Below are 22,598 nucleotides of genomic sequence, written 5' to 3'. Positions count from 1 at the left end.
GACGAGTTATCCTCATGCACAAAACTCCATAGCTTTACCAGAGGCCAAAAACTCCACAGGGTGGCTTTAAAGCAGCTGTTAATCTTTCTAGTGTTATGGCAGAGTCAGTGTTTTGATTTTACTTACTGTTCCAGCTTTTAGTTTCTCAGGCACAGTATTTAATGCAAACCAGCGGAGTGCTCATCATAATCATGAATCCTGAATGATCAACTTAAAGGCAACACTTCTCGGTTTTGTTCACCTGATTAGTGGAAGTGGCTGGCTTTACTTCGTTCTTTATTCAAACTGCGTTAGTGTTATTTCATTCTGGTACTTTTAAATAGTTTGGTTTTGTTTGGTTCTTTCGGTCTTTTGTTCGACTGAGGGCACATTAGACTTCAAAGTATATTTCTTTGTGGCAGCTTTGTGTTCTCTGCTCAGAAAATACGAATGGATAATCAGTTCAGTTCTGTATTCTTAGCGCTGGCTGTACGATATGCAGTGTGCCTGCTGTCTAAAGAAGCGGCTGGACTTTTTCTTCATGAAAGGCAATTAAAAAAAACACACATCTGTATTCTAAAGTATTCCTTTAGTCTGACGTCAATGTGATGTTGTACTTACTTTTTCCCCCCAGCAAAACAGACACAAAAAATAGGAATCGAAAGATTTTCATGTGAAAGCAGCTCCTCTGATTCATATTGTCGACCAATGGTGCACCAGTTTTGAAATTTAATTTGTAGCTGGTCAAAATGGGTCCTGCTGCTCACCTCCATTCTGTGCTGGAGGTTTGAGTTCACTCAAGTAAGTATCACGCCTTTATGGGGGGTTTTTTTCCCCAGTTACATTGCTATATAGTGACTGTTGACAATAAAACTGTGATGAAATGTGACATTATTAAATAAAAATGTGTTATTATGAAATAGACCTTGACATGAAATAAAAGTGTATTGGCAATATCACAGAAAAGTCATTTGAAAAAGGGAAATAAAATGTTAAGTAGGTGGTTAATATCTGTAAATACCACATGATATTTATGTTTATATGAAGTTTATTTTTTTTGTATTGATCCCTTTGGGGTTCAGATTCAGAATAAAAATCAGAATAAAAGACTCTTTTTTTTTTTTTTTTACTGTGAAGCAGCAGCAGTGAAATATTGTCACACAGCAGGAACAGAACCAATAACCACTGATACACTGGAGCTGCTGAGCTCTAATTTTAAAAAACGGTGCTTCCTCTCTATTCACCCACGTGATTAACATGTTGAGCCAGTTTGCCGACGACAGAACTCAGTTCAGGGTGGATGCATCAGTTTGGCCCTGCTCCCAATCATGCATATGATCGCGGCTCAGCCTGCCAGCTAAACCATGCTATGCACCTTTCCAGGAGAAATAACACAGTCGTTTCATGCATCGCCGGCAATCACCTACCACCGTTTAAATGTCACCCGATGAAAGGGGGCGGAGATGTTTGATCAATTTAGTACAAGTGAATTGTGTCATAGGAAACGTGAAAATGTGTTTGTCACTGTCAGTTTGGATTGGAGTGGCCTGAAAACAAGAGGAAGAGGAAGTGAGAAAGCAATGGAGAATGTGTGAATATGTGTGTGTGTGTTGAAGACAGAGCTCAGACGTTTCAGTTACAGGTGCAAAATTAGTCTTTGCAGTGATGCATTATATTGAATTTGAACCAGTCATCATGTTTAACTTACTAAATCTTACCTTTCCTTCTATCCTCCTTCCCTCTCTCCCTACCTACATGTCCTTCCTCCCTCCAGTCCTTCTGGCTCAGCCCATAGAGAATGAATGTATGGAAGGTTTGACGTTGAAGATCACCGACTTCGGCCTGGCGAGGGAGTGGCACAAGACCACCAAGATGAGCACCGCGGGCACCTACGCCTGGATGGCCCCAGAGGTCATCAAGTCCTCCACCTTCTCCAAGGGCAGCGACGTCTGGAGGTGAGTGCTCGTGTGTGTGTGTGTTTCTGTGTGTGCGCTGAAGTTTCTAAAGCTTAGTGATATTTAGCTGCCGTGTAATTTACAATGGAATTCAGTTGAACCAAATCCAGGATTTTTATTATGCGCGCAGGTGTGCTTGCAAGGTATTTCAAGTTATCAAAAGCCTGTTGTGTCCTTCATGATTTCTAAGAAAAGGGAGATATGGACTGAGTCAAGGCACCTTAAAGCGAACCGTTTGGCATTTCGGGAAATGCACTTACTCTTTTTCTTGCTGAAAGTTGGACGATCAGGTTGATGCCACTCTTATATTTCTGCACTAAATAAGAAACTACAGCCTGCAGGCTGTTAGCTTAACTTACTGACAGAAGGGGGAAGCAGTTAAAATCCATGGCCATAAATAAATATATACTGTATATTTAACTATGATACAGTGCATAAAATTAATCTTGCGTACTGTAATGTTAACGTATGTGGAGACAAACCAGCTTTTAACGGCCAAAACTGTTGCATCACTCAATCAATACCAATAAATAAAGCACAGAATCTGACGACCCCCACTTTAATAGCACCTGTCTAATAAGCACCAGTCTAATAAGCACCAGTGACATCTGAGTAATATTAGTCAGTTTCTATGGTGACAGAGACGTCTCTGTTTGAGAGGGATTTACAAAGCTTGTCGGTGGTGCAAGGTTCTCACAAGGACGTTTGGCATAAAACACTTGATAATGAAGCTGAAATGACTCTGAGCTTGGTTTTTACTGACATACATATGAAACTGACAGCTAATAGTCAGTCCACCTTAAAAATGCATCATTGCAGCTGTACTCCTTCTTACTGTTCCAGTCCTTGAGTCACACCAATGTAGCCACTCTTGAAGGAATTTCAGATTAACTGGGCGTGTGGGAAGTCCCCCCCAGCTTTCTCAAAGCGCAATATCAAATCTTGGACATTCAGTATTGTGTACAAATTATCTGCAGTTCTTCAGCAGGGACAGTGGACTCTGCTGCAAAGGTCTCTGGGCAGAAACAGAGGGGAAAGGGTGAAAGTGCAGAGACGTGAGGGTGGGGGAGACAATGATGAAGAGATGGAGGGACAGAGTGATGGATTGCAGCAAGGCCGCCGCAGCCATGTGATGGCGTCTCTTCAAAGAGCTGCTCTGTGCTTTGTTGTGGGACATGTGTGCTGCACACTGTCCCATTGTCTCCAGTATAGACAGAGAAGGAGGCCACACACCAGACCTAACCACAGCCTTTTATCTGGGAATAGTTCAGTGTGTGTGTGTGTGTGTGTGTGTGTGTGAGCGTGTGTGGACACGTTTTCGTTACCTCTCTGGGACCTCTTCCAGTAGAAGCACCGGCCTTGTCTGGACCAGTACACTTCACGGGGGACCAAAGCCCAGTCATAGTTTCTGAAGTCCTGGTAAAGGGCTAGGGAGTGCAATATGTCAATGATGTGTCCCCATGAATATAGTAAAACAAGTATGGGTGTGTGTGTGTTCATATCTGCGTGTGTTTGTGCACATCGACGCCATAAAGAGAAGAGCCCCTTGATTATGGTTTGTGGTTTTATATTAATGACTTAAATAGCAGTGTGATTTGAGAGGGGATTCATGATGGCTTTTAAGTACCGTATATGAATTTGCATTCGGAATGAAGCAAGCGCTGGTGTCTTCACTCAGCAATAGGGAAAAATATATAAATAATTTACTGAGGCAATAACACATTCACTGCTTGTCTGCATTCTGGTTATAGCAGTTACTCTCATATGCTATGGTTTAATTTTAATCCTGTGGATTTGGACCATTTCATCCATTCTTAAAGGGTTCTTTGCACAGCCCTACAGAGCCTATGTGAAACCAATTGAGCATGCTCTCACAGAGAACCTTTTCTGAAAGCGTCCTTGAGAACATCAGAAAGGATTCTGCCATGGTGGAAGCCACTTAAAGCATTTTCTGGTACTTAAAGGAACCCTATTTAGCAAGAGTGTATAGTTTTTAACTGTTCTAATGGGCTCAGTTCCATTACACAATCTCACACTTAAATCCTCTCAGTTTCCATCTCCCTCATCTATTGACAGCAAAACCTAATTTTCACAGCAATCACCGCACAATCTGGAAAACAGCAAAATGAGCGAGCAGCAGACGGGCAGGCAGGCAGCCCTGCTCTGAAAATGAAGGGTAATCTTTGTTCTACTATTCTTTCTCATTTGTCCACGGCCGCTCGTCTCCAGAGCTGCCACGCGGAGACGACGACCGCCTCGGGGCGAGCCGACGAGCAGCGTTTCTGCACAGTCACAGTGTGTGGAAGTTGTAATTAAAGAACTAAATAAAAAAAGGCTGCGGCCTGCGCTCTCCACTTAGCGAGCCTCCACAGTGCGTTCAGTCAGGCCCGGGCGAGGGCTAATTGACAGTGTGGGAGATCCAAGTCCTGCACCATGCTTCATCTTCTTAGGACACAGGGCTGCTCCCATTGTGTGGGCTCAGAAGTCCTGTTTGTGTCTGTGTGTGTGTGTGTGTGTCTGTATGTGTGTTTGTGCATTTGTGTTTGTACACTTTCCGCATGCATGAGTTCACACTGCTTTGCAAGCACGTGTTTCATCAAGAAAAAATATTCCACTGCACAAATGTGTCTTGGTTGTGTACTGTCAAAGCTATGATAATGAATATGCAAGGCATAATGTGTTTTGCAAAGCAAGAAGTACAATTAAAGGTACCCTTACTTGAAATTCATCATAAAATATAGATGACCAAGTGTCTAAAGGCATCACCTTATCTGCCAGATCAGAACTAAATAAGATATTATCCTTTAAAAAGCATCATGTGTAGTATTTAAATAGTCTTTAAATAGGTGTAACCACTGTTGGGAAGGATGTTCAGCGTAATTGAGGGCTGACAGCTCAGTGTGGCCGACTTTGATTAGTTTGTCACCTACCAATTTACTTAAAGAAAAAAAAAGGAGATGTATATTTAAACCAGGGGTCATAGCTCACAGTGGTGGACCCACAGAGAGTTATCAGTTGTCTCTGCAGTTCCTCTCAGCTTTATGGAACCTTTTAGCCTCTTTCAGCTTATTGTTTTGGTTCTACGATCTTTCAGGCTCACTGCCCTCGTTAGCCTAATTTCCTGACACTTCAGAAACCTGTTTTTTAAGTGAAAAAGCCACAATTTACTACATTCCCTTGAGCCAAACTTTAGAACATAGTGGAGCATTTGGCTGCTAAAGTAAAAAAAAATTAGACTTTGTGTAGAATGGAAAAATTACTGACTTTTTCACCCCCTAGTGGTTGCATCAAAAAAGACACTGTGACCCACAGATTTAATCTGGGAATTGAGTTGAATTGTTGGCAAGCAACAAATGAACTGCACTAGTTTTCACTGGGTTTTAAGATAATCCTGGTTCTGGTAATTCAAGACTTATTGAGCTGCTTTTGCAGTAAAACCTGTGATCGGCCATGATGCTATTTACTGGAAGTCTTTTACTATGAAGCAGCTGCAGGAAGTATAAACATTCTCACATGGCAGTGGTCTAGAAAGCAGAGTACTGTAAACACAGATTGTGATTGTTAAGTATATTTATACTGCAGCAGCTTGAGTCTCATCATTTTCAGTATATTGAAATGTATTTAAAGTGCTGATAGTTAAGTGCTCTATGTGTAGCAAAAATACTGCATAACGAAGCTTGTTCTGGGAGACACACTGTGTCTAATTTTCGTCTGACTGCACTGTCTCATGCCCTTGTCGTGTGTGTGTTTTTCCCCTCCAGCTATGGTGTTCTGCTGTGGGAGCTGCTAACAGGAGAGGCACCCTACAAAGGGATTGATGGACTTGCTGTCGCCTACGGAGTCGCTGTCAACAAGCTCACCCTTCCCATCCCTTCCACGTGCCCCGAACCCTTTGCCCAGCTCATGTCAGGTGGGACACGTGTTTGTGTGTGTGTAGAAATGTAATTGAATGCACTCATAGTGCTGTTAAGCCTTGCAACTTTCAGTTCAGCGGTGTGAGAGTACTCTTGCGTGAGGTCATTTGTGTCCCCGGCCTGCTCTCTTTCCACTTCCCCTAAGCTGGGTTGAAATTGAGAAAACAAATTCCTGTATGTTAATAAGCCGTCTGTGCAGAGGAAGCGTTCTGTGCTGGAGCCACCGACACGCTTGCACCCATTTGTGCTCTTCCTTTGTTGAGTTTCAAGTTAAAAAGAAATGTCACCTGGGTAATTTTTAACATACCACCCAGTCGGTTATCTGCTTTGTTCCTGACATACATTTGCCAAAAGGCAAACACAGTTTACATCCTTTCCATTTAGCCCCCTCTCTTGATGTCAGCTCGTCTTTTACAGTTGTATTTAAAAGAAAGAGATCAGTGCACAGAACCACTGATAGCTGCCTCAGAGGATTAATTAATTATCGGATTGGTTTTTGATTTGCTTGTAATGCCCAAAGTGTTGCAGCAAATTATGCGAAACCCCCCACAGCAAGTTAATTAAGCATAACGCTTTGAATAAGCGATCAACATGACTCTAGATTATGTTCACACAAGCGCCTGAAATATGTGTAAATAAAAATTAGAGGCATCGCAGGATACTCATTCAATATGAAGTGTAATACGTGCCGAGACATCCAACTCAGCAAGTCATCTGCCCTGATTTTAAGTCTTAAAATCCTAATGAATGCCTTTCAATTGGTTGATAAAATTAATCATTTTCTTTTTAGTGCAGATCTTTTTAGTGTGTTTCAGGGTTATGGTGAATCAGTAAGTGACTTCCTTATTTCAGGTCCCTTGATTAAAAAAAAACAAACTGTTGAAAGAAGTGAAACTGTGCCGGAAACAAGTGAATTTGTCTGATTTGGTGTCCGATTTTTCCATTTGTTTTAAGGGAAACAAGATTTTATGACTCAGTGTCAAACTGAATAAAATAGTATTTTAGGATTAGAGTTTTTCCAGCACAAAACTCCTTAATGCTTATTTCTATTATTTTGAGTCAGTGTAAGGACACTTATGCATCCATGCCTAATAGACTGCAGCTGTACTAGTAATAACCCCAAAGAGTGCAGGTCTATATATGAAATGCTTTAGTGTGAAGCCTGGTGTGTGACTGTGTTGTGTGTATGTGTGCACAGAGTGCTGGGACCAGGACCCCCACCGCAGACCCAATTTCGGCTCCATCCTGGCCCAGCTGACGGCCCTGGAGCAGCAGGTGAAGGAGGAGATGCCACAGGACTCCTTCCACTCCCTGCAGGAGGACTGGAAGCTGGAGATCCAGGACATGTTTGACGAACTCCGGGCTAAAGAGAAGGCAAGAGGCATTCAGGGCTACAGTCCATGTTGAATTTCCATTTGTGCCGACACCTTGAGATCAAAGCCACATCTGAGGGACAATAAATAAAATAAAACCTGTTTCATCATCTTCCCTTTCCTCATCCATCAGGAGCTGCGATGCCGTGAGGAGGAGCTGAAGCGAGCGGCTCTGGAGCAAAAGTCCCACGAAGAGTTCTTGCGGCAGCGCGAGCAGCAGCTGGCCCAGTGGGAGCAGGACGTGTTCGAGCGCGAGCTCAGCCTCCTCATCCTCCACCTGAACCAGAACCAGGAGAAACCCAACGTCAAGAAGAGGAAGGGCACCTTCAAGAAGCACAAGCTCAAGAGCAAGAACGGCGAGAAGATCAGCATGCCCCAAGGTTTGTGGGTGGTTTTTTTTATTTTTTATTTTTTTGGAAGCGTTGTTCAGTTGTTCTGTCACAATTCAACTATTAGCTGGATTGTGTCAGGCAGCAGGCCTGATGTGAAATCCCATTTCAAGGGCTATTACTGGCTCAGTCTCGAGAAGAAACAAAAACAACAACAAAAGTAAAAACAAAAATACAAGAGAACAGAAAAGAGAAAGTGAGGCAGGGAGTTTTGTGGTGCAACTGTTGTAATTTTGTAGCTCGGCTTTTCTGAAGGTTTGTATCAGGGCTGGGCTTGTGTGGCTTTAAAGGCTGATATTTGAAAAGGAGGCTGCAGATATACGATAACTTTGAAATAGTTTACTCATATTTTCATCACAGAGTTATTCAGAAGAAGCTCCTGAAACAACATTCAGGCCATGGCAGACTTAGACGTGACTGTAATGCATTGATCCTGTGAAAGTATCAGTGCATCAGGTCTGATCAACACACACCCTTTGCTCCTGTTTTCCTCATACTCAGCTGGCTGCTGTTGTTTCTTATATATTGTCTACTATCACATACAGGCTGCTGCAGTTCACATCCAGTGTGTTTCAGTGTGTGTGTGAGTGTATTTTGGGCTGAGCAAGCATGCGTAAATGCACTGGATGTGTGTGTGCGTGTGTGTGTCTGTCTGTGTTTGTGTGTGTGTGTCTGTGTGTGTGTTGTGGTTAGGCCTTTCCCAGCAGCAGCAGGGCAGTGATGTGGTGGTGGGGGGGTTGATGAGAGGGGAGAGTGAGCCAACCACGCCTCAACACTTCCTGCCATGGATACACTGGTGGCTGGCCTCTCTCACTTTCTTGCTCTCATTCTCTCTCTCTCTCTCTCTCTCTCTCTCTCTCTCTCTCTCTCTCTCTCTCTCTCTCTCTCTCTCTCTCATTCTCTCTCTCTCTCTCTCTCTCTGTTTTTAGGTGTCCCTCCCTCACCCTTTCCCTCCTGCTCTTCTCCCCCTTAGCTCCCTAGTTAGTGTTTTTATTCTCCTTCTGACCATATCTGGCTCTCCCTTTATTTTTTTCCCATCCTCTTTCCTCCAATATAATTATTATCTTTTCCTTCATCCTGTGTTGCTCTTGCACTTTGTTCCCTGCAGAGTAACTTATATATATATTATGCTTTATCCTGTATTCTCTGAAACTAGATATAAATAAGAACATGCCTAGGATGTTCTTATTAAGGAATTAGGCTTTAAAGGTTTCATTTGTCACACACACAAACGGTATTTGTGTGGCACACTCTTCAGGCTGTGCTGAAAGGCTTGAGTGAAAAATGAGAATTAGAAAAAGAAAATATAGAGGATACAAATTCAAGGATAAAAGAATTTGGTTGCACAGTGGCTAAATATCCAGAGTAACGAATCATTCAGGCAGGGGATAGAGAGACAGCTCTGTTTTTGTTTTTATCTTTAGCTGAGGTTTCTGCTATTAGCTTCTTTTGCTAGTTTAGCCAAACAGTATTGTCAACAAGCAAACAATAGCTAATGCTAGTAGCTGTTCGCTACGGAGCCTGGTCTGTGTCGCTCTTTGAATTTAAAAGCTGCAGATAAATTATGAAGCCATGATGTCAAAGTACATAATTTATTCATTATCTCAAATTAATAGCAATATCTCTTTCCTTCCTTTTGACAGTGCCCACTTGATACTGTGGCTGTAGAGCAGTGACAGTAATAATGTCTGTAAATAAGTAACTTAAGAACATAATTTTGTAATTTTAGCAAAAACCATCAATGAAAGGGAAGGAATTAAGAGCGCCAGTGGTTCAAATGGCAGATCGAGGCGGAGGAGGAGGAGGAACTGGATATTTTAAGTGCATGTTAATTTGAGGTAATGGCTGATAATATGAGGGCATGAATTACCAATTTGAGGGAATAATTTACTGAAGTTTTCCCTCATGATGCCAATCAGGCTGCGTAGCTCACTGTTAGCAGTGTTCCTTTTCTATTATCAGCAGCAAGCGAGCACTAGCTTGCTCCGCCGGCCCGACTGGTAGGAACTAATTGCCGTGGAGCCTGATAAGTGTCCAGGGCAAAATCTTTGGTAAAGCCTTTAGTAGGTAATATGTCCCCTGAAATATCAAGACGCTCAAATTACTAATGGTTGCAGTCGGTTTATTTATGTTGTCCCCTCAATTCAAACCCTTGAATTGCCTTTAATCATAACATTACAACCTTTTATTCCATGTGGTTTTCCCGAGTGGTGGTGTTTGCTTAAACTGAGCTCTGTAGCTCTTTATTTGTCTGGCAGCAGATTGTAGCAGTGGTATTCTGCTAGCCACAGCTATTAGCACTCATTTGCTAGGCTGAAGAGTAAATGACAAAGTTTCCAGTCAAAGACGGTGCTGAAAGTAGCCATGTAATGTAAGGATACTGAAGTCATCTTACATGGCTTAAGTTTTGTGTCTCTGTGCCTCAGCGTTTGTTACCAAGCTGAGAACATGTATTGCACTGAATTTCCACTTCCATGAAATGCAGCTTTGCTTTGGAGAAATTAGGAGCCGACAACACTTCACTTTCAACTGTATGAATGTGAAGTAGAGCGAGGAAACCCAGACCTGTGTGTGTATTCTGGACAGTATCTGTCGTATATATATAAATATGTGTATGTGTGTGTTGCAGATTTCATCCATAAGATTACGGTGCAAGCATCTCCCGGCCTGGAGAAGAGGCGCAACTCTCCCGATTTGGGTTCAGGCTCTTCGCCCTCCTTCGGCCCACGTTTCCGCGCAATCCAACGTGAGTGCAGTCATTTTTCACCTGGATACACACACACACACACACACACACACACACACACGTACGTGTGTGTGTTTGTCAGCTTCCAAAGACATTTAGAAAACTAGAGAATGTAGGACCTCTGGTCCTCTTGCATGCACACACACTGTGTTGCAACATTACATCTCTCAGTTTCCAATACTCTCTTTCATGTGCTCTCAACCACCCACTCGTCTTCTTTGTCTTCCCCTGTTTCCCTGTGGGCCCCCTCTCGCTCTCTCTACCCCTCCCTGGCTTACTGCTCTCTCTCTCTCTCACACACACCCTTTTCCCTTTTCAATAGTCTGTTCCAGTCCAAATATTATCTGACTTCCTCTCAGCGGCTCTGCACTTCTCAGCAGCTTTTTTTTTTTTTTCCACTGCAGTCCTGCTCTGCTCCCCCTCTGTCTGCAGTTAGCTCAGTGCTGCAGCGGGGGGAGCCATTGAGCTGTAATTTTCAGGAAGAAAGACCGTTTTATATGCATGTAGTGGCTACAGTGCGGTTGACTGAATTAAAAATAAGCTGGGAGGAATTCATTGCTCCAGGAGAAGGGGTTGAGAAGGGTTGCAGCAGCGGCAGAGATTTACAATACTCTTCTGCTTGTCAGGCTCTTAGACAAACGCCCCGAGATCGCTTCCCTTCGGAGGGAAATTGTAGGCACTAGGTCACGGGGCGTCTTAACAAAACTCAAAAGGAAATTTGTGGTGCAGCAACAGGCAGTGAGAGGGATTTTTCTAAACAATTACCACCGGGGGTTGACATAAAAGCACCAGTTGCGGTGAAACATTTATCTGTAAAAGTGGTTAGTAAATCCAAAACATCTGCCAGCTTAATTTATTCATTAAATAGAGGGCTGGTTTTTCTTTACTTCCTAATGACTCCTTAATGGCAATCACTAAGCCATGAATGTGCCTGTCATTAAAATGTGTTTAGTGGATATTTATGCTTGCCCTCTCAGTACCGAGCCGTGATTTATTGCTGGGGCTTCCCAAACTTATTTGTCTAGAGAACTGCCAAAATGATTTGCATTAGTCCACAGAGCTCCGTTCAACGAGATGTTTGTTCGATTAATTCAGATTAGTAAAGGAGGGTACAACGAAATCTACAGAGTGATCGTCTCAGGAGGAAATTCTGTCATTCTGCCAAAGTCTACTGGATTTGATAACAAGAAAATTAAACCATCCCATAATTTTTTCATGGACTTTTTGAACTGTAATAGTTAGCATTTTTAGCATACTGCCAGCTTCATTTATTTTTCCTGTGGTGGCAGGATTTGTTTCGGCTCTTGTGTTTCTCACCCTGTTCCTCGTTCCACTTCCAGTACCTGATGGCGCCACCCTCAGGCGAACATTTTCACTCATTCAGCTAAATATCTCAAATTTTACTTGAAGGATGCAGCAAAATTTGGAACAGACATTCATTTATTGCATTTTAGCATTTAGCTCAGAGCTCTGCTGTTCCTACTGAAGGTGCCTTACAGAGCTGCTAGCATGCTTAGACTCTGTAGTCTTATTGTTTCACATGTAACAGTAAATGAACGTCATCTTGGTTGTTGTGTATAACAGAAGTTGCCGTGCAGATTTAATATCAGCATGGGGCAGATGGTGAGTAGAGGAGCAAACTGGGAAATATACAAAAATCTTAGAACAATCAAAACATTTTCCATCGAACGTCTGAGTATTTCACAGAGGAAAACGTTGGGAAAGAAGATTTGTTTTTTCAGGCCGCGGTTTGATCTTGATGAAATTGCAACACTGACACTATCAACTGACTTCTGTGCTTGCTTTGAAAAACATTGTGTTGGAGAGTGGTAGGAGGCAAAGTGCTTGAGCCAGTCCTCCAGTGTAGTCGAAGCCAAAGAAAATAATACAGCTCGTCCATTCAGAGAGCATATTTACTTTTGCCGGTTTTCTGAAGCTGAAATGAAATAACAGGAATGAAGGAATCCCTGGGAATAAGCAGCACCAGAACTCTGTGAAATAAAATAGCTTTAAAGTTTTCTCCTTGCTATTTAAGTGTGTGTTTGGTGTGTTTGTCTCTTACATGTTGGGTGCTATTTCAAGGAGGTTCCAGTATGTTTAAAGGTGTTGAACTTTTGCACACTGATCACACACTTTGTGGGATCTGGGAGAAGCTAGTAGCATGAACGTGTGAATGACATTTGAGATCACAACTTCTATTAGCACGCCGCACTTCCTGTTATCTTCTCTCAGGTGACTGTGGTTCCTTCTCACACCTCCTGCTCTGTAAACCATTCGGAGGTTACCCATTAGGCTGCATTCTGTGAGGTAATCTTATCACAGTTAAAGAGGAAATAATCGGGAGGCGCTGGAGTTTCAGGAATCGTAGCTGTAGCAGGAGTTCAGTTAAATGTCACAGTGTTGGAGATGATTGTAGGCCTGCTTTAATTGTTGGCAAAACCTGCCTTTTAAAAATGCTCACCTCATTAGAATACAGCTAGGCAGCATGCATACTGATGATATCCCAGCTGATATTAATTTCACCTTGTTTTGTTTTTTTGTTTTTTCTCCCTTTTGCAGTCAGTCCCAGTGACAGCTGGACGTTTGGGCTGAGCCCAGTCTGGCCCCAAGAGGCGCCTTCTCTCAAACAAGCCAACGGAGACCTAAGGTTGGGCCCCCACTGGAGGCCCCAGAGCCCGAAAAGTCCCAAAAGCCCCAAAGTCCTGCGCCTCAGTCCTCAGGAAAGCAGGTACAGCAGGGCTTTCTTTTCCACGTAAACTGATTTACAGTTTTAAAAAGATTAACACTCAATTCAACACTGTGCTTAAATGCTTTTAAATTTCAGTCTCTCGATGAGAGCCAAGCTCCTGGAATCAGACAGCAATGAGAACAGAGAGTCCAAGGATGACTTTGAGGAATATAGACCCTCCACCCCGACCCCTCCCTCTGCTCAGAACGGTATTCAAACCCCCTCCATCACCAGCCTAACCACCAGTCGTATCTTCCATTAGCCGCTGTTATAATTCACACTGGCATGAGTGTGAATTATAAATAGAAGCTAAATGAATAATAAATGTGTTGAGTGTTCCTTTTCTGTCTCTTTCTCCTTCTCTGTCTTTTTAAAAGGTAAAAAAAAAAAAACATTTTTCTCTCTCTGCAGGCTCCTCAGTGAAGGACAGCCTGCGGCTTCCTCTACCTCAGGGAGACTCGGGCAGCGAGGAAGGGGGTTCCTCCCCGGCTGGCTCCCCCAGGCCTGAGAGGGGTTCCCTCGGTGGCCTGATTAAGAGCACCCACCGGGCCCTGCTTGGCGGTGGCTCCCTCCTGGCCTCCGTAGGACTGGGTCGCTGCCTCGATATCCCCCCAAGGGTGCCCCCTCGAACTAACCCCCCTTCCCTAGAGGACCGCACCCCCTTCGAACTGGAGATCTCCTCCCCTAAACCCCTCATTTCAGACCCCCCAGTAGTGGATGATCTCATCACCTTCTCCATCTCTGAGCCTCTTCCCAGACCACACTTGGATTTAGCTCTGCAGTACCAAGAACTTAAGCCCTTGCCCCTGACTCCGCCACCACCAAACCCCCGTGAGAGGAGCAGCCACCGGACGCCGCACAGTCCGCAGAGCCCTAGAACCCCCCTGCAGCACGACAGGGCCTGCCCAGGGGAATGGACCCCGAGTTCCCTTTCTACCAATGGGGAGCTTGGCTGTGAGGCGTGGGAACACAGAGCTGACAGGAGGAGGAGGTCCAGCCAAGGCTTGCACACCTCTCAGCTAGGTCAGTCCGAATCAGTCTTTCACCTTAAAGGGTCATTACACCAGTCTTACAAGTCAGTTAGCTAATCACTGACTAAAGATCCTGTTGACTTGCATCATGGGTAGTGCAGGAAATCCAGTGTTTTGGGAGTGTGCCGCATACGGGGGGCTAAAATTCAACATATCTCGGCCTCTGATGTTTTGAATTTGACCGTTCTTTTGTTATTTGTCTTCCAACTTTGTGAAAGTACGATAATAAACCACCAGAGAGCTCCTTCAAATTACATCCTCCCCTCCAAATCAGATGTGTCATTTTGTTTTTAATTTAGCTCCAAATTTTATCTGCATTTCTTCAAGAGCACTAAAATTAGATCTAACTTTTACCTTGAATAATGTGCCTCCTCATCATGACAGTGTTTCTTGCAGAATGAGTTTTTGCAGAATTATTATTGTGCCTTTTTTTTTTTAAACAAGATCCTATTCTGGCATAAGGGAGGTTTCAGTGCTGCACAAGCTTTTTCATTTACATCAAAGCTTGTCTTCAGCTATTTGCATATCTCAGGTAACAGCTGGCCCTCCATACCTCACTGCTAATACTTGCTAAGCAAAGCTAGCACCCAATCTTCTGTTGTTTCCCCTTGTTCCAGTTTTTCTTTTATTGCAAAGTTGAAGATGAATTCAGAACACCAGGCAGCACAGCTGAGGTCACACAGCCTGAAAGCGCTGGACTCAAAACTGCTGATAATCTTGTTCCTGACTTCCCCGACACTGCTGTGGCCAGCTTCCTCAGAGTCTTTGGCTGGAGCTCCTCAGTGCATCTTTGGATGTATTTACACAGTTTGAGCGAATTTTCACATCAATGCATGTGTGTCCTTATATGTCATGTGCAAAGGATCCATGCATGACACATGATAAAAGAGAACATTCAGGAGAGATTAGCATTCATTTCCCCCTCCCTTCAAAATTACATGTGAAAATAGGGCATGGTGCATATGCTAACAGACTTTATCTGCATGTCGGCAGCACTTTGGTTTACAGTACATCACACGTTTTTCCTAAAGACTAATATGCATTTCTTAGAAGCACTGACACAGTTTAGAGCCGTAATTACGGAGGCGTGGGTATTGGTTGTTTTAAGAGCGAGTGGGCTTTATGAGGGCTTTAAGAGTGCCCTCTGGTAACATTTCACACTCTATATCTGGTCCGTTTGACTCACAAAGCCTCGGATTCTCCACAGAGCGGCTCTTACAGCTCTGCTCCCCCCCCCCCCCCAGGTACTGAGCAGACATGCCTCGCCTGTTCCGCCGCTAACAGCCGTAATCTCACAAACCGCATGCGCTCATTACATCATGCACGGAGAGGCAAAAAAGCCACACATAATTAAACCGAGTGTTTTAGCTAAACATCTTATTATGTGTATTGAGTGTAATGACTCAGGCTCAGATGCATAGACTGCCACAAGGTTTGCTTTCTGTGAAATGTGTGCTTTTAAAGAAAGAGTTGAATTCAGAGGATTTCTTCGTTGGTGTTTTCGTCTGCTCCTGTGTGACTCCTGATTGCTCTTTCTCGTCCGCTGAATAGCTTAGCATGCTGGGAGAGTTGATGTTGATGTAAATAATGCAGACACCTCACATTTGGAAATAGCAAATGTTCATTCAGGCTGATTTATTTTGAGTTTAATGTTCTTGTCAGAGCTAATTTACACTTGCCGTTTGCTGCTTGCAGCTCTGTCAACCAGTTACACAGCACTATGTTATACTTAATGTAGACTAATTACATCAGCGTTCGGAGCTGGTGATTGTTCCATTTCTTTTTACAACAATAATCTACCACTTTCATGTTTCTCTTTGGATCAGTTTCATCACACAGATTTATGTGTTTTGCAGAGTATGTGAGAACAGATGCAGAATTCAGATCGGGGCGGAATGCATCAAAGAGCACCAGAGCAACACCGCAGCAGTTTGAGACTTAATTTCCAGATTAACAATTAAAGCCTCCGCGAGCAAGAAAGTGAAGGACAGGATGATGAAGATGCTTAATATGTTTAATATTCAGCCTTTTGTTCATGTTGTGCCTTTGTCTAAAAAGGGAGGAGGGGGGGCAGGTCTGTTTACTTGTCATGGAGAGTATGGCTGTGAAAACATTGAAAGATGAGGGTATCTAAGAGGGAAAGAAAGGTCCAAAAAAAGATGCTTATGAGTTGCATTATGGGAATTGTAGTATCTAGAGACTTTAAAGCTTGACTCATACTAAAGGGACTAAAGTGAGATTATTTCGGCCTTTGCAACCATTTTAGAGTTGTAATTCTAAAAGGTAGGAATGCCCCTTTAATGGTTCTTCTTTCTGTTCTTTCCAGTTTTGGACCTGCCCTTGTGCCAAGACACACAGGACCCTGATGACAAGCCTTCGGTGCCCTATTTTCTCCACCCCAACCCCGCCCTCTGGAGCCCCAAAACCCGGCGCCTGGAGGTCAGCGTCATCCCCCGGCCCCGCCCATCCCCCATCCGCCCCCGCATTGACCCCTGGAGCTTCATCTCAGCCGGTGGTGGGAACTCAGGTGGGGGCCGCAGCCCTAACCGCCCTGACATCAGCCCTCTGGGTTACCAGCCCTCGCCCACCAACCCGTTCACCAACTGTGACCCGTTCCCATCACCGGACTGTGACCCATTTGCCCTCAAAGCTGACCCCTCCAGCGGCTCGGACCCGGCATCGACCTTTGACCCTTTCTCGGCTCCCTTTCCCACTTCCCGCTCGGCCCCGTGCTCCACCAACGGCTCGCCAACGTTGCCCTCGTTCCGCATAGCGCCCCTCAACCCAGCTGACTCACCCCTGATCGACCTGGGCTGGGCGGCCTGCGGCAAGCCCCTGGATGGCACCAAAGAGAGAGCTCACCCCCGCAGGACACTGGGGCTCAAGCCCTTCAAGTCCCCGACGCAGCTCAGAGACGACAGATTCTAAACCCGGTCTCGCCTGTGGCACGTGGCCGACTTTCACTTACGGATGTTGAAAAAAAAAAAAGTTTTTTATCACAGGAATACAGTCCAGGACCGTTTCCACTAGATCTTTAAAGGAAAGGTGGTACATTGGATTGTGGGATAGTTACCTGTGAACCAACTGCAGGTGCTCGTTTGATTCTCCCTCTTCTGTTTCTGTTTCTCTTTCCCTTTGAATGAGCAGAACACAGATCAGTAGTCCCATCGTCAGATTCTATCAGACTGCTCATATCACCTGCTTTCATCTCTCCCTACCTTTGAAGCATTGTGACAATGCAGAGGTGGATAAGGCGACTTGCACAGCTTCATCTGCCTCTACCTCTCTGCAGACTGAAAGCATTCAGGACAATGGAGTGCCTTATTTTCGTGAAGTGTTTTTAATATATATCTTTTCAAGGCTCCTTGAATGGTTAATCTGGTTGCGTAGGGAAGATGCTATGAAAATTTGGCTTAAATTTGCAAATCAGCTTAGCATTGCTGTGGAAGAAACTGTCGTCTGCGCGTGCGTGCGTGTGTGCATGTATGTCTAGACTCATTGTTCAAGGAAAGCTTACTGTTGTGTTTTTTTTTTTTTTTTTTTTTAAATGCCTGTTGCATTATGGGAGAAAGCACTCAGAGTGGATATTCTAGGCCGCTCATGAAATCCAAGACAAAACCATGACCCAGGCATTCCACTTGGAAGCAGATAACATTCCAGTCACATTCCCCGGGAAATGCCAGGGATTGGACAGATTCATTCGGCTGGCAGGCAACAGAGCACAGGAAACAGGACGGGGGAGCCCTCTGCATTCCCTTCATATGCCAAAGAATGCCACTGTGACAGTGTAAGGGCTGGGACAAAGAGTGTCTGCCAATAAGTTGTTTTTACCTCCGCAGAGTGCCAGACGGGTGGGTTTGCCACACTGGACAGCACAGAGAGAGAGAGAGAGAGCTGAGACAATCACAGACAGTATTGAAAGACAACTTTAATATACTTTTCTGTGGTTATTAGACTTATTTGACCCCACCCGGGCTGTTTTATCACCACCCGTCTGATGCTTTAGGAAGGTTCGACCAAAAATTAGTAGTTGCAAAAATACCGTAGTTCGTAGGTAGGGATGCTTCATTGAATTCTTCATGTGTACAGTCCACCGGAGTCGAAGTAGCCTCACAAAGCCAGACCACAATTTCACCATGTTACATTTCCCAAATCGATCCACCTGAAGTAGTTTCTGAAAAAAATATGAGCCAGAAACCACAACCATAGCAACAGTGCTCCTAAACAACTCTCCTCACTGTTTTTTTTTTTAATTTAAAAAAAAAAATTTTATAGGTTAAAATAAATCCATCCTAAACCATTTTAACAGTAACTAAACTAAAAAAAAAAAAAAGATCTGGCAAGGATCCTCTGGATAACTGCGATGTCATGTTGAGAGATCCTCTCAGAATAGATACAACAGAGAAGTTCAGGCATCGAACACTAACACAGAGAGAAGATTCATGGCAGAGATGCTGAAATATCAATTTTTTTTTTTTGGCACCAACGGCAGCCTCAACTCATCAGGATGCACTGGAGCAGCACCCTCGGTTCACAATCATTATCATCGATGGCCGTTCTGTATACTAAATGTAACATGTTCATACAGTTTCTCAGGGTTTTTTTTTTTTTCTCTCTCTTTAAAAAAGCATCCTGGGAAATGTATGAGGTGAGGCAGGCTGAGGGAAAGCGGCTGCAGCAACAGAATACATCAGGAAAATAACTTGTGGAATGGGTTGAACATCACAGACTGATGATGCATCAGCATCCAAGGCTGTTTTTTTTTTTTTTCCCTCTCTCTTTGTTCATGACGTTCTGCTGGTTCCCAAGCATGTCGCCTGTCGTAGATCAAGCATGTAAGCACCTGAAAGAGACGTCGCGTTCGCCACTTCCTTTACTTGAGCATTACAAGGTACAAATACTGATTGGGGTTCATCACTGACACCGTGTCATTGGAAGACAATAAGAGCTTTGTTCTGATGAAGAGCGAAAACCTCGTCTCCAAAGGGGAGAAAGCTTTGAGATTAGCCTAATAATCCTACTGACGGAAAAAGAGGAGGCTGATAGTGATAATTAGCCTCTCGATAATAGCAGGGGGTCTTAACAAAGCGTTCAGATATTTGGTTAATTAATTTGCCCCAACATCACAAAAATGCCCTGCATCCTCCTCACAAGGTATTGAGTCACATCCTGCATCAGCTTAGGTCTCGACCGAAGCTTTATTATTATTTTTTTTTTTGAGCTGCTTTTCCTCCCTTCCCTTCCTTTTCTCTCTCTCCCAGTTTGCCACTGGCTTCTCAGCTGCTGGACCGGATAAAATCTTCACTGTCAAGGCTCACGTTTTTTATCTTGCGTCCCCCCCCCCTCAGGTGATGCAGGAGATAGCTGTCTTTTTCTCTTCTTACTCCTACTCCTTCGCTTCCTTCTCCTCTGGAAACTTTTCTGGAGGGCAGTTGTTGCTCTGGCTCTGCAGAGTCAGTCAGTTCGGTAATAGCCAGGTTTCTACTTGGGGGGGCCGGGGGGGGGGGGGGGGGGGGGGGGGGGGTGCCATTTGTTCAAGGACGGTCCATTTACTGAGGCTGTTGACTTTGTTTTGAATTGAAACAGGAGCTTTATGATTCATTTCTATTCCGCATTAGTTTTTCTCTTCCAAGTAATTCTCTATGGCAACAAAGAGACGCAGTGTTTGCTCCGTATGTTTCAGTGTGTTGTCCGGCCACATCAAAAGGCAAAAGTGTTTATGGGAGTTCTGAATGGCCGCACTTGTAGATGGCGGTGAAAAGCCTGCTGTCGTAGAGAAGGTCGAGATGTCATGAGTTGTATAAAAGGGAACAGTGGCGCACATTTTTGTCTCCTCTTGAAAGCGTTTGTGGTGTTGAAAGATTCAAAAATTGTTGTACAGATTTTTCAGACTATGATTTAGGAATCGAGATCTAACAAGCACTTAATCTGAAGCTTTAACCCTTGTCTGAGAGGATGTCCAGTTCTCTGAACATGCAGGTAAAAGCAAGAAAGCCACCTTTCAAACAAAGGGAGTTTTTACTGCTTTATATTGACCTGTGAATACGAGCAGTGTGGGTCTTCTTAAAGGTGTGGAAACGCCTGAGTTTTAATATAAAATTTCCCCCACCTTCCTCCGCTCGCTCGTCCTCAGCAACAGCATTTTACAGACGTGACAAGAGACGAGTTATTGCCTCGTCTCTTTGTGTCAACACACAAAGCCCGCAAGAGCTATCCTGTGATAGTCATTAGGCTCGGATAGCTGTTATTGTCAACAGAGCTCTGTGAGCAAAAAAAAAAAAAAGAAAGAAAGAAAGATACACGAAGGAAATTGAGATGATTGAAACGTCTGGCAGATTATTTCTGTCACAAATTCACTCTGTGTGTCAAGTATCCACTTCAACCTGCCACTCATGTCTCGTCTGTATGTTCTCTCAGTGCTCTCAAACTGTAATTTTCCCTCAGACCTGATGTTGAAAAGCGTTACCTGCTGTTCTCCATCAAGAGCACGCACATTGAATAATTGACTATATAAAATATTACTTGCAATAACAGCAGCCGCTGTGATTTTCACTTATGATTAAGCTATTGCCTGTAGACAGGGTGGGAATATGTTTCCTCCTGGTGATAAGTTTCTGGAAGTGGTGAGAAACTAATACTAATACTGCTTTTTTTTTTCCATAAAACAAAACACTCCTACCTCCTAAGGCATAATAAGAACTTGACAGAAGTCCTTGTTTGGTAGCTGAGGGAATAAGCGGGACAAATTTTAGTAAGTCTTTTGTGGACAGGGACGAGCGATTCTTGGTTTTGGCTGTCAGATTTAGGAACCGTAGCTGCCACCCGTCTGTCGGAGCTGACAGCCGGCACTCCAATAAGAAACTCCTGATGAGTTGTTTGTGACGCTCTGCTCTTCCAGGCGTCGCTCTGCCATCCATCATCGCAAATCAGCGTCTCCGGGCACAAACTTGACAGGGGAGAATGGAAGTGAATTCTCTACAGGAGAGAGCGATAGCTGGCCACCAGCGATCAGCCTTCAGCCCCCCCCACCCCCCCGCGGTGGCAGGGAGCGGACATGATTTGATGATCTTAATTCAAAGTTCAAGCTCAGACCATTGCCCCTAATCAGTGAACGGCAAACGGTCAATACATTACATGAATAAAAGCTAATGAGACGGCACAATGGAGGAACCCAATGCCCTGACCCTCATCACGCCAAGAGGCTACTTGTGAGCCGTGGTTGTGTTTAAGAATTTCAGAGCTGAAAAATCAGAGCCATTGTCCAGAAGGAAGAAGGAAAAAAAAATGTGAGCTTGTTATTTTCTGGCCTTTGTGACAGATTAACAGAGGAAAGTGTTACCTCATGCCTCCATCCAGTGGGGTTGCACTCACACTTTAAGCTTAATTTGCCTTAGTGAACAGTAGATATGTTTACATACATACTAATTATCTGATTTACCCTGATGGATCCATTAATTCAAGTGTATAGGTGGGAAATAACAGCTTATCAACCTGCTACGAGCCTAATTTTTAAGTCAAGACCAATATGACCAGTTTAAATACCAATATTTTTTTTACACACAGAATTTAGTCCCTATCAAACATGAATTATACTGTCAGATAATTAGAATGGAGTAAAAGAAAATATAAAGCTTTATATTTTAACTTCCAAAAAAGGAAGGACTCTTTTTGTTTTTGTTTTTTGCTAAATCACGACACAATGAGTGAAATACAGTGAAGGCTGCAGGTATTTTTACGTTCCCCTTTATAATATGAAGGCAGTTCAGTGCCATCTTTGTGTTTCCCACACCATGCAGATGCTTCAGTGCGATTAGATTCAGTTTTATAAATGTGTTAAAATGGCCCAAAGGGGGGAAAATAGACGTGAGTGGAGTCTCAGTGTGTTTGTCACAGAGACAGCATGGTGGCGAGCGATGGCGGCGGAAGGTGATACTTTTCTGTGATTACAATGAGGAGGGACATGCGCTGCTTTAACACCTGAACTGAACTATGACCGTATTCTGAGTGTTGCATGTAAACATGCCCGTTTCTACTGCAGACTTTAAGGAAGCCAGAAAGTCGAGTCAGGAGGGGACTGTAGTTCTTAAATTGCCGCAGCTCAAGGATGTTTTCTCTCTCCTTCGCAGTCGCTGAGAAAATTGTAGAATTCAACAAGGACGGAGTGGAAAAAAAAAAACCTTAGGCCGAACACGAGTCACATGTATTTTATTGATGAAATCTTACCTTGGCGGTTCAATGGAGGGTAAATTCTGAAACGACAAAATAGATGGCCTGGCATTTCAGTGGCTTTCACCCCATTTACCTTCGCCTGCTTGTGTTCAATTAAGTGGATGTTACAAATATACCTGGTTATCAGGCTCGTTTCAGTTGTCTCACAGCCAGCCGTCAGTGCCAGAGAGACATTATTGCTCTTTCTGGCTCATATGAGACTGAAACACCTGCCCGGGCCTTTGTTTGGCATTAACAGGCCGAGACCAAATGAT

The 22,598-nt window shown here is 43.8% G+C and overlaps 1 protein-coding gene across 1 annotated transcript in view; it reads left to right on the top strand.

Annotated features, from left to right (window-relative positions):
• LOC121176838 (mitogen-activated protein kinase kinase kinase 11) overlaps positions 1 to 22,353 on the top strand; it is a 44,294-nt gene extending 21,941 nt beyond the window's left edge. The window contains exons 2-10 of the mRNA XM_041030931.1: positions 1,754 to 1,934; positions 5,696 to 5,844; positions 7,047 to 7,222; positions 7,355 to 7,601; positions 10,240 to 10,356; positions 12,916 to 13,084; positions 13,181 to 13,293; positions 13,496 to 14,107; positions 16,442 to 22,353. Of these exons, the coding sequence (XP_040886865.1) occupies positions 1,754 to 1,934; positions 5,696 to 5,844; positions 7,047 to 7,222; positions 7,355 to 7,601; positions 10,240 to 10,356; positions 12,916 to 13,084; positions 13,181 to 13,293; positions 13,496 to 14,107; positions 16,442 to 17,043 (2,366 nt within the window). The 3' untranslated portion in view covers positions 17,044 to 22,353. The remainder of the gene's footprint in view (positions 1 to 1,753; positions 1,935 to 5,695; positions 5,845 to 7,046; positions 7,223 to 7,354; positions 7,602 to 10,239; positions 10,357 to 12,915; positions 13,085 to 13,180; positions 13,294 to 13,495; positions 14,108 to 16,441) is intronic.
• The last annotated feature ends 245 nt before the right edge of the window (positions 22,354 to 22,598 follow it).

This window comes from Toxotes jaculatrix, chromosome 23, assembly GCF_017976425.1.
Source record: "Toxotes jaculatrix isolate fToxJac2 chromosome 23, fToxJac2.pri, whole genome shotgun sequence".
NCBI lineage: Eukaryota > Metazoa > Chordata > Actinopteri > Toxotidae > Toxotes > Toxotes jaculatrix.
This window is presented reverse-complemented; position numbering and strand designations above follow the sequence as displayed.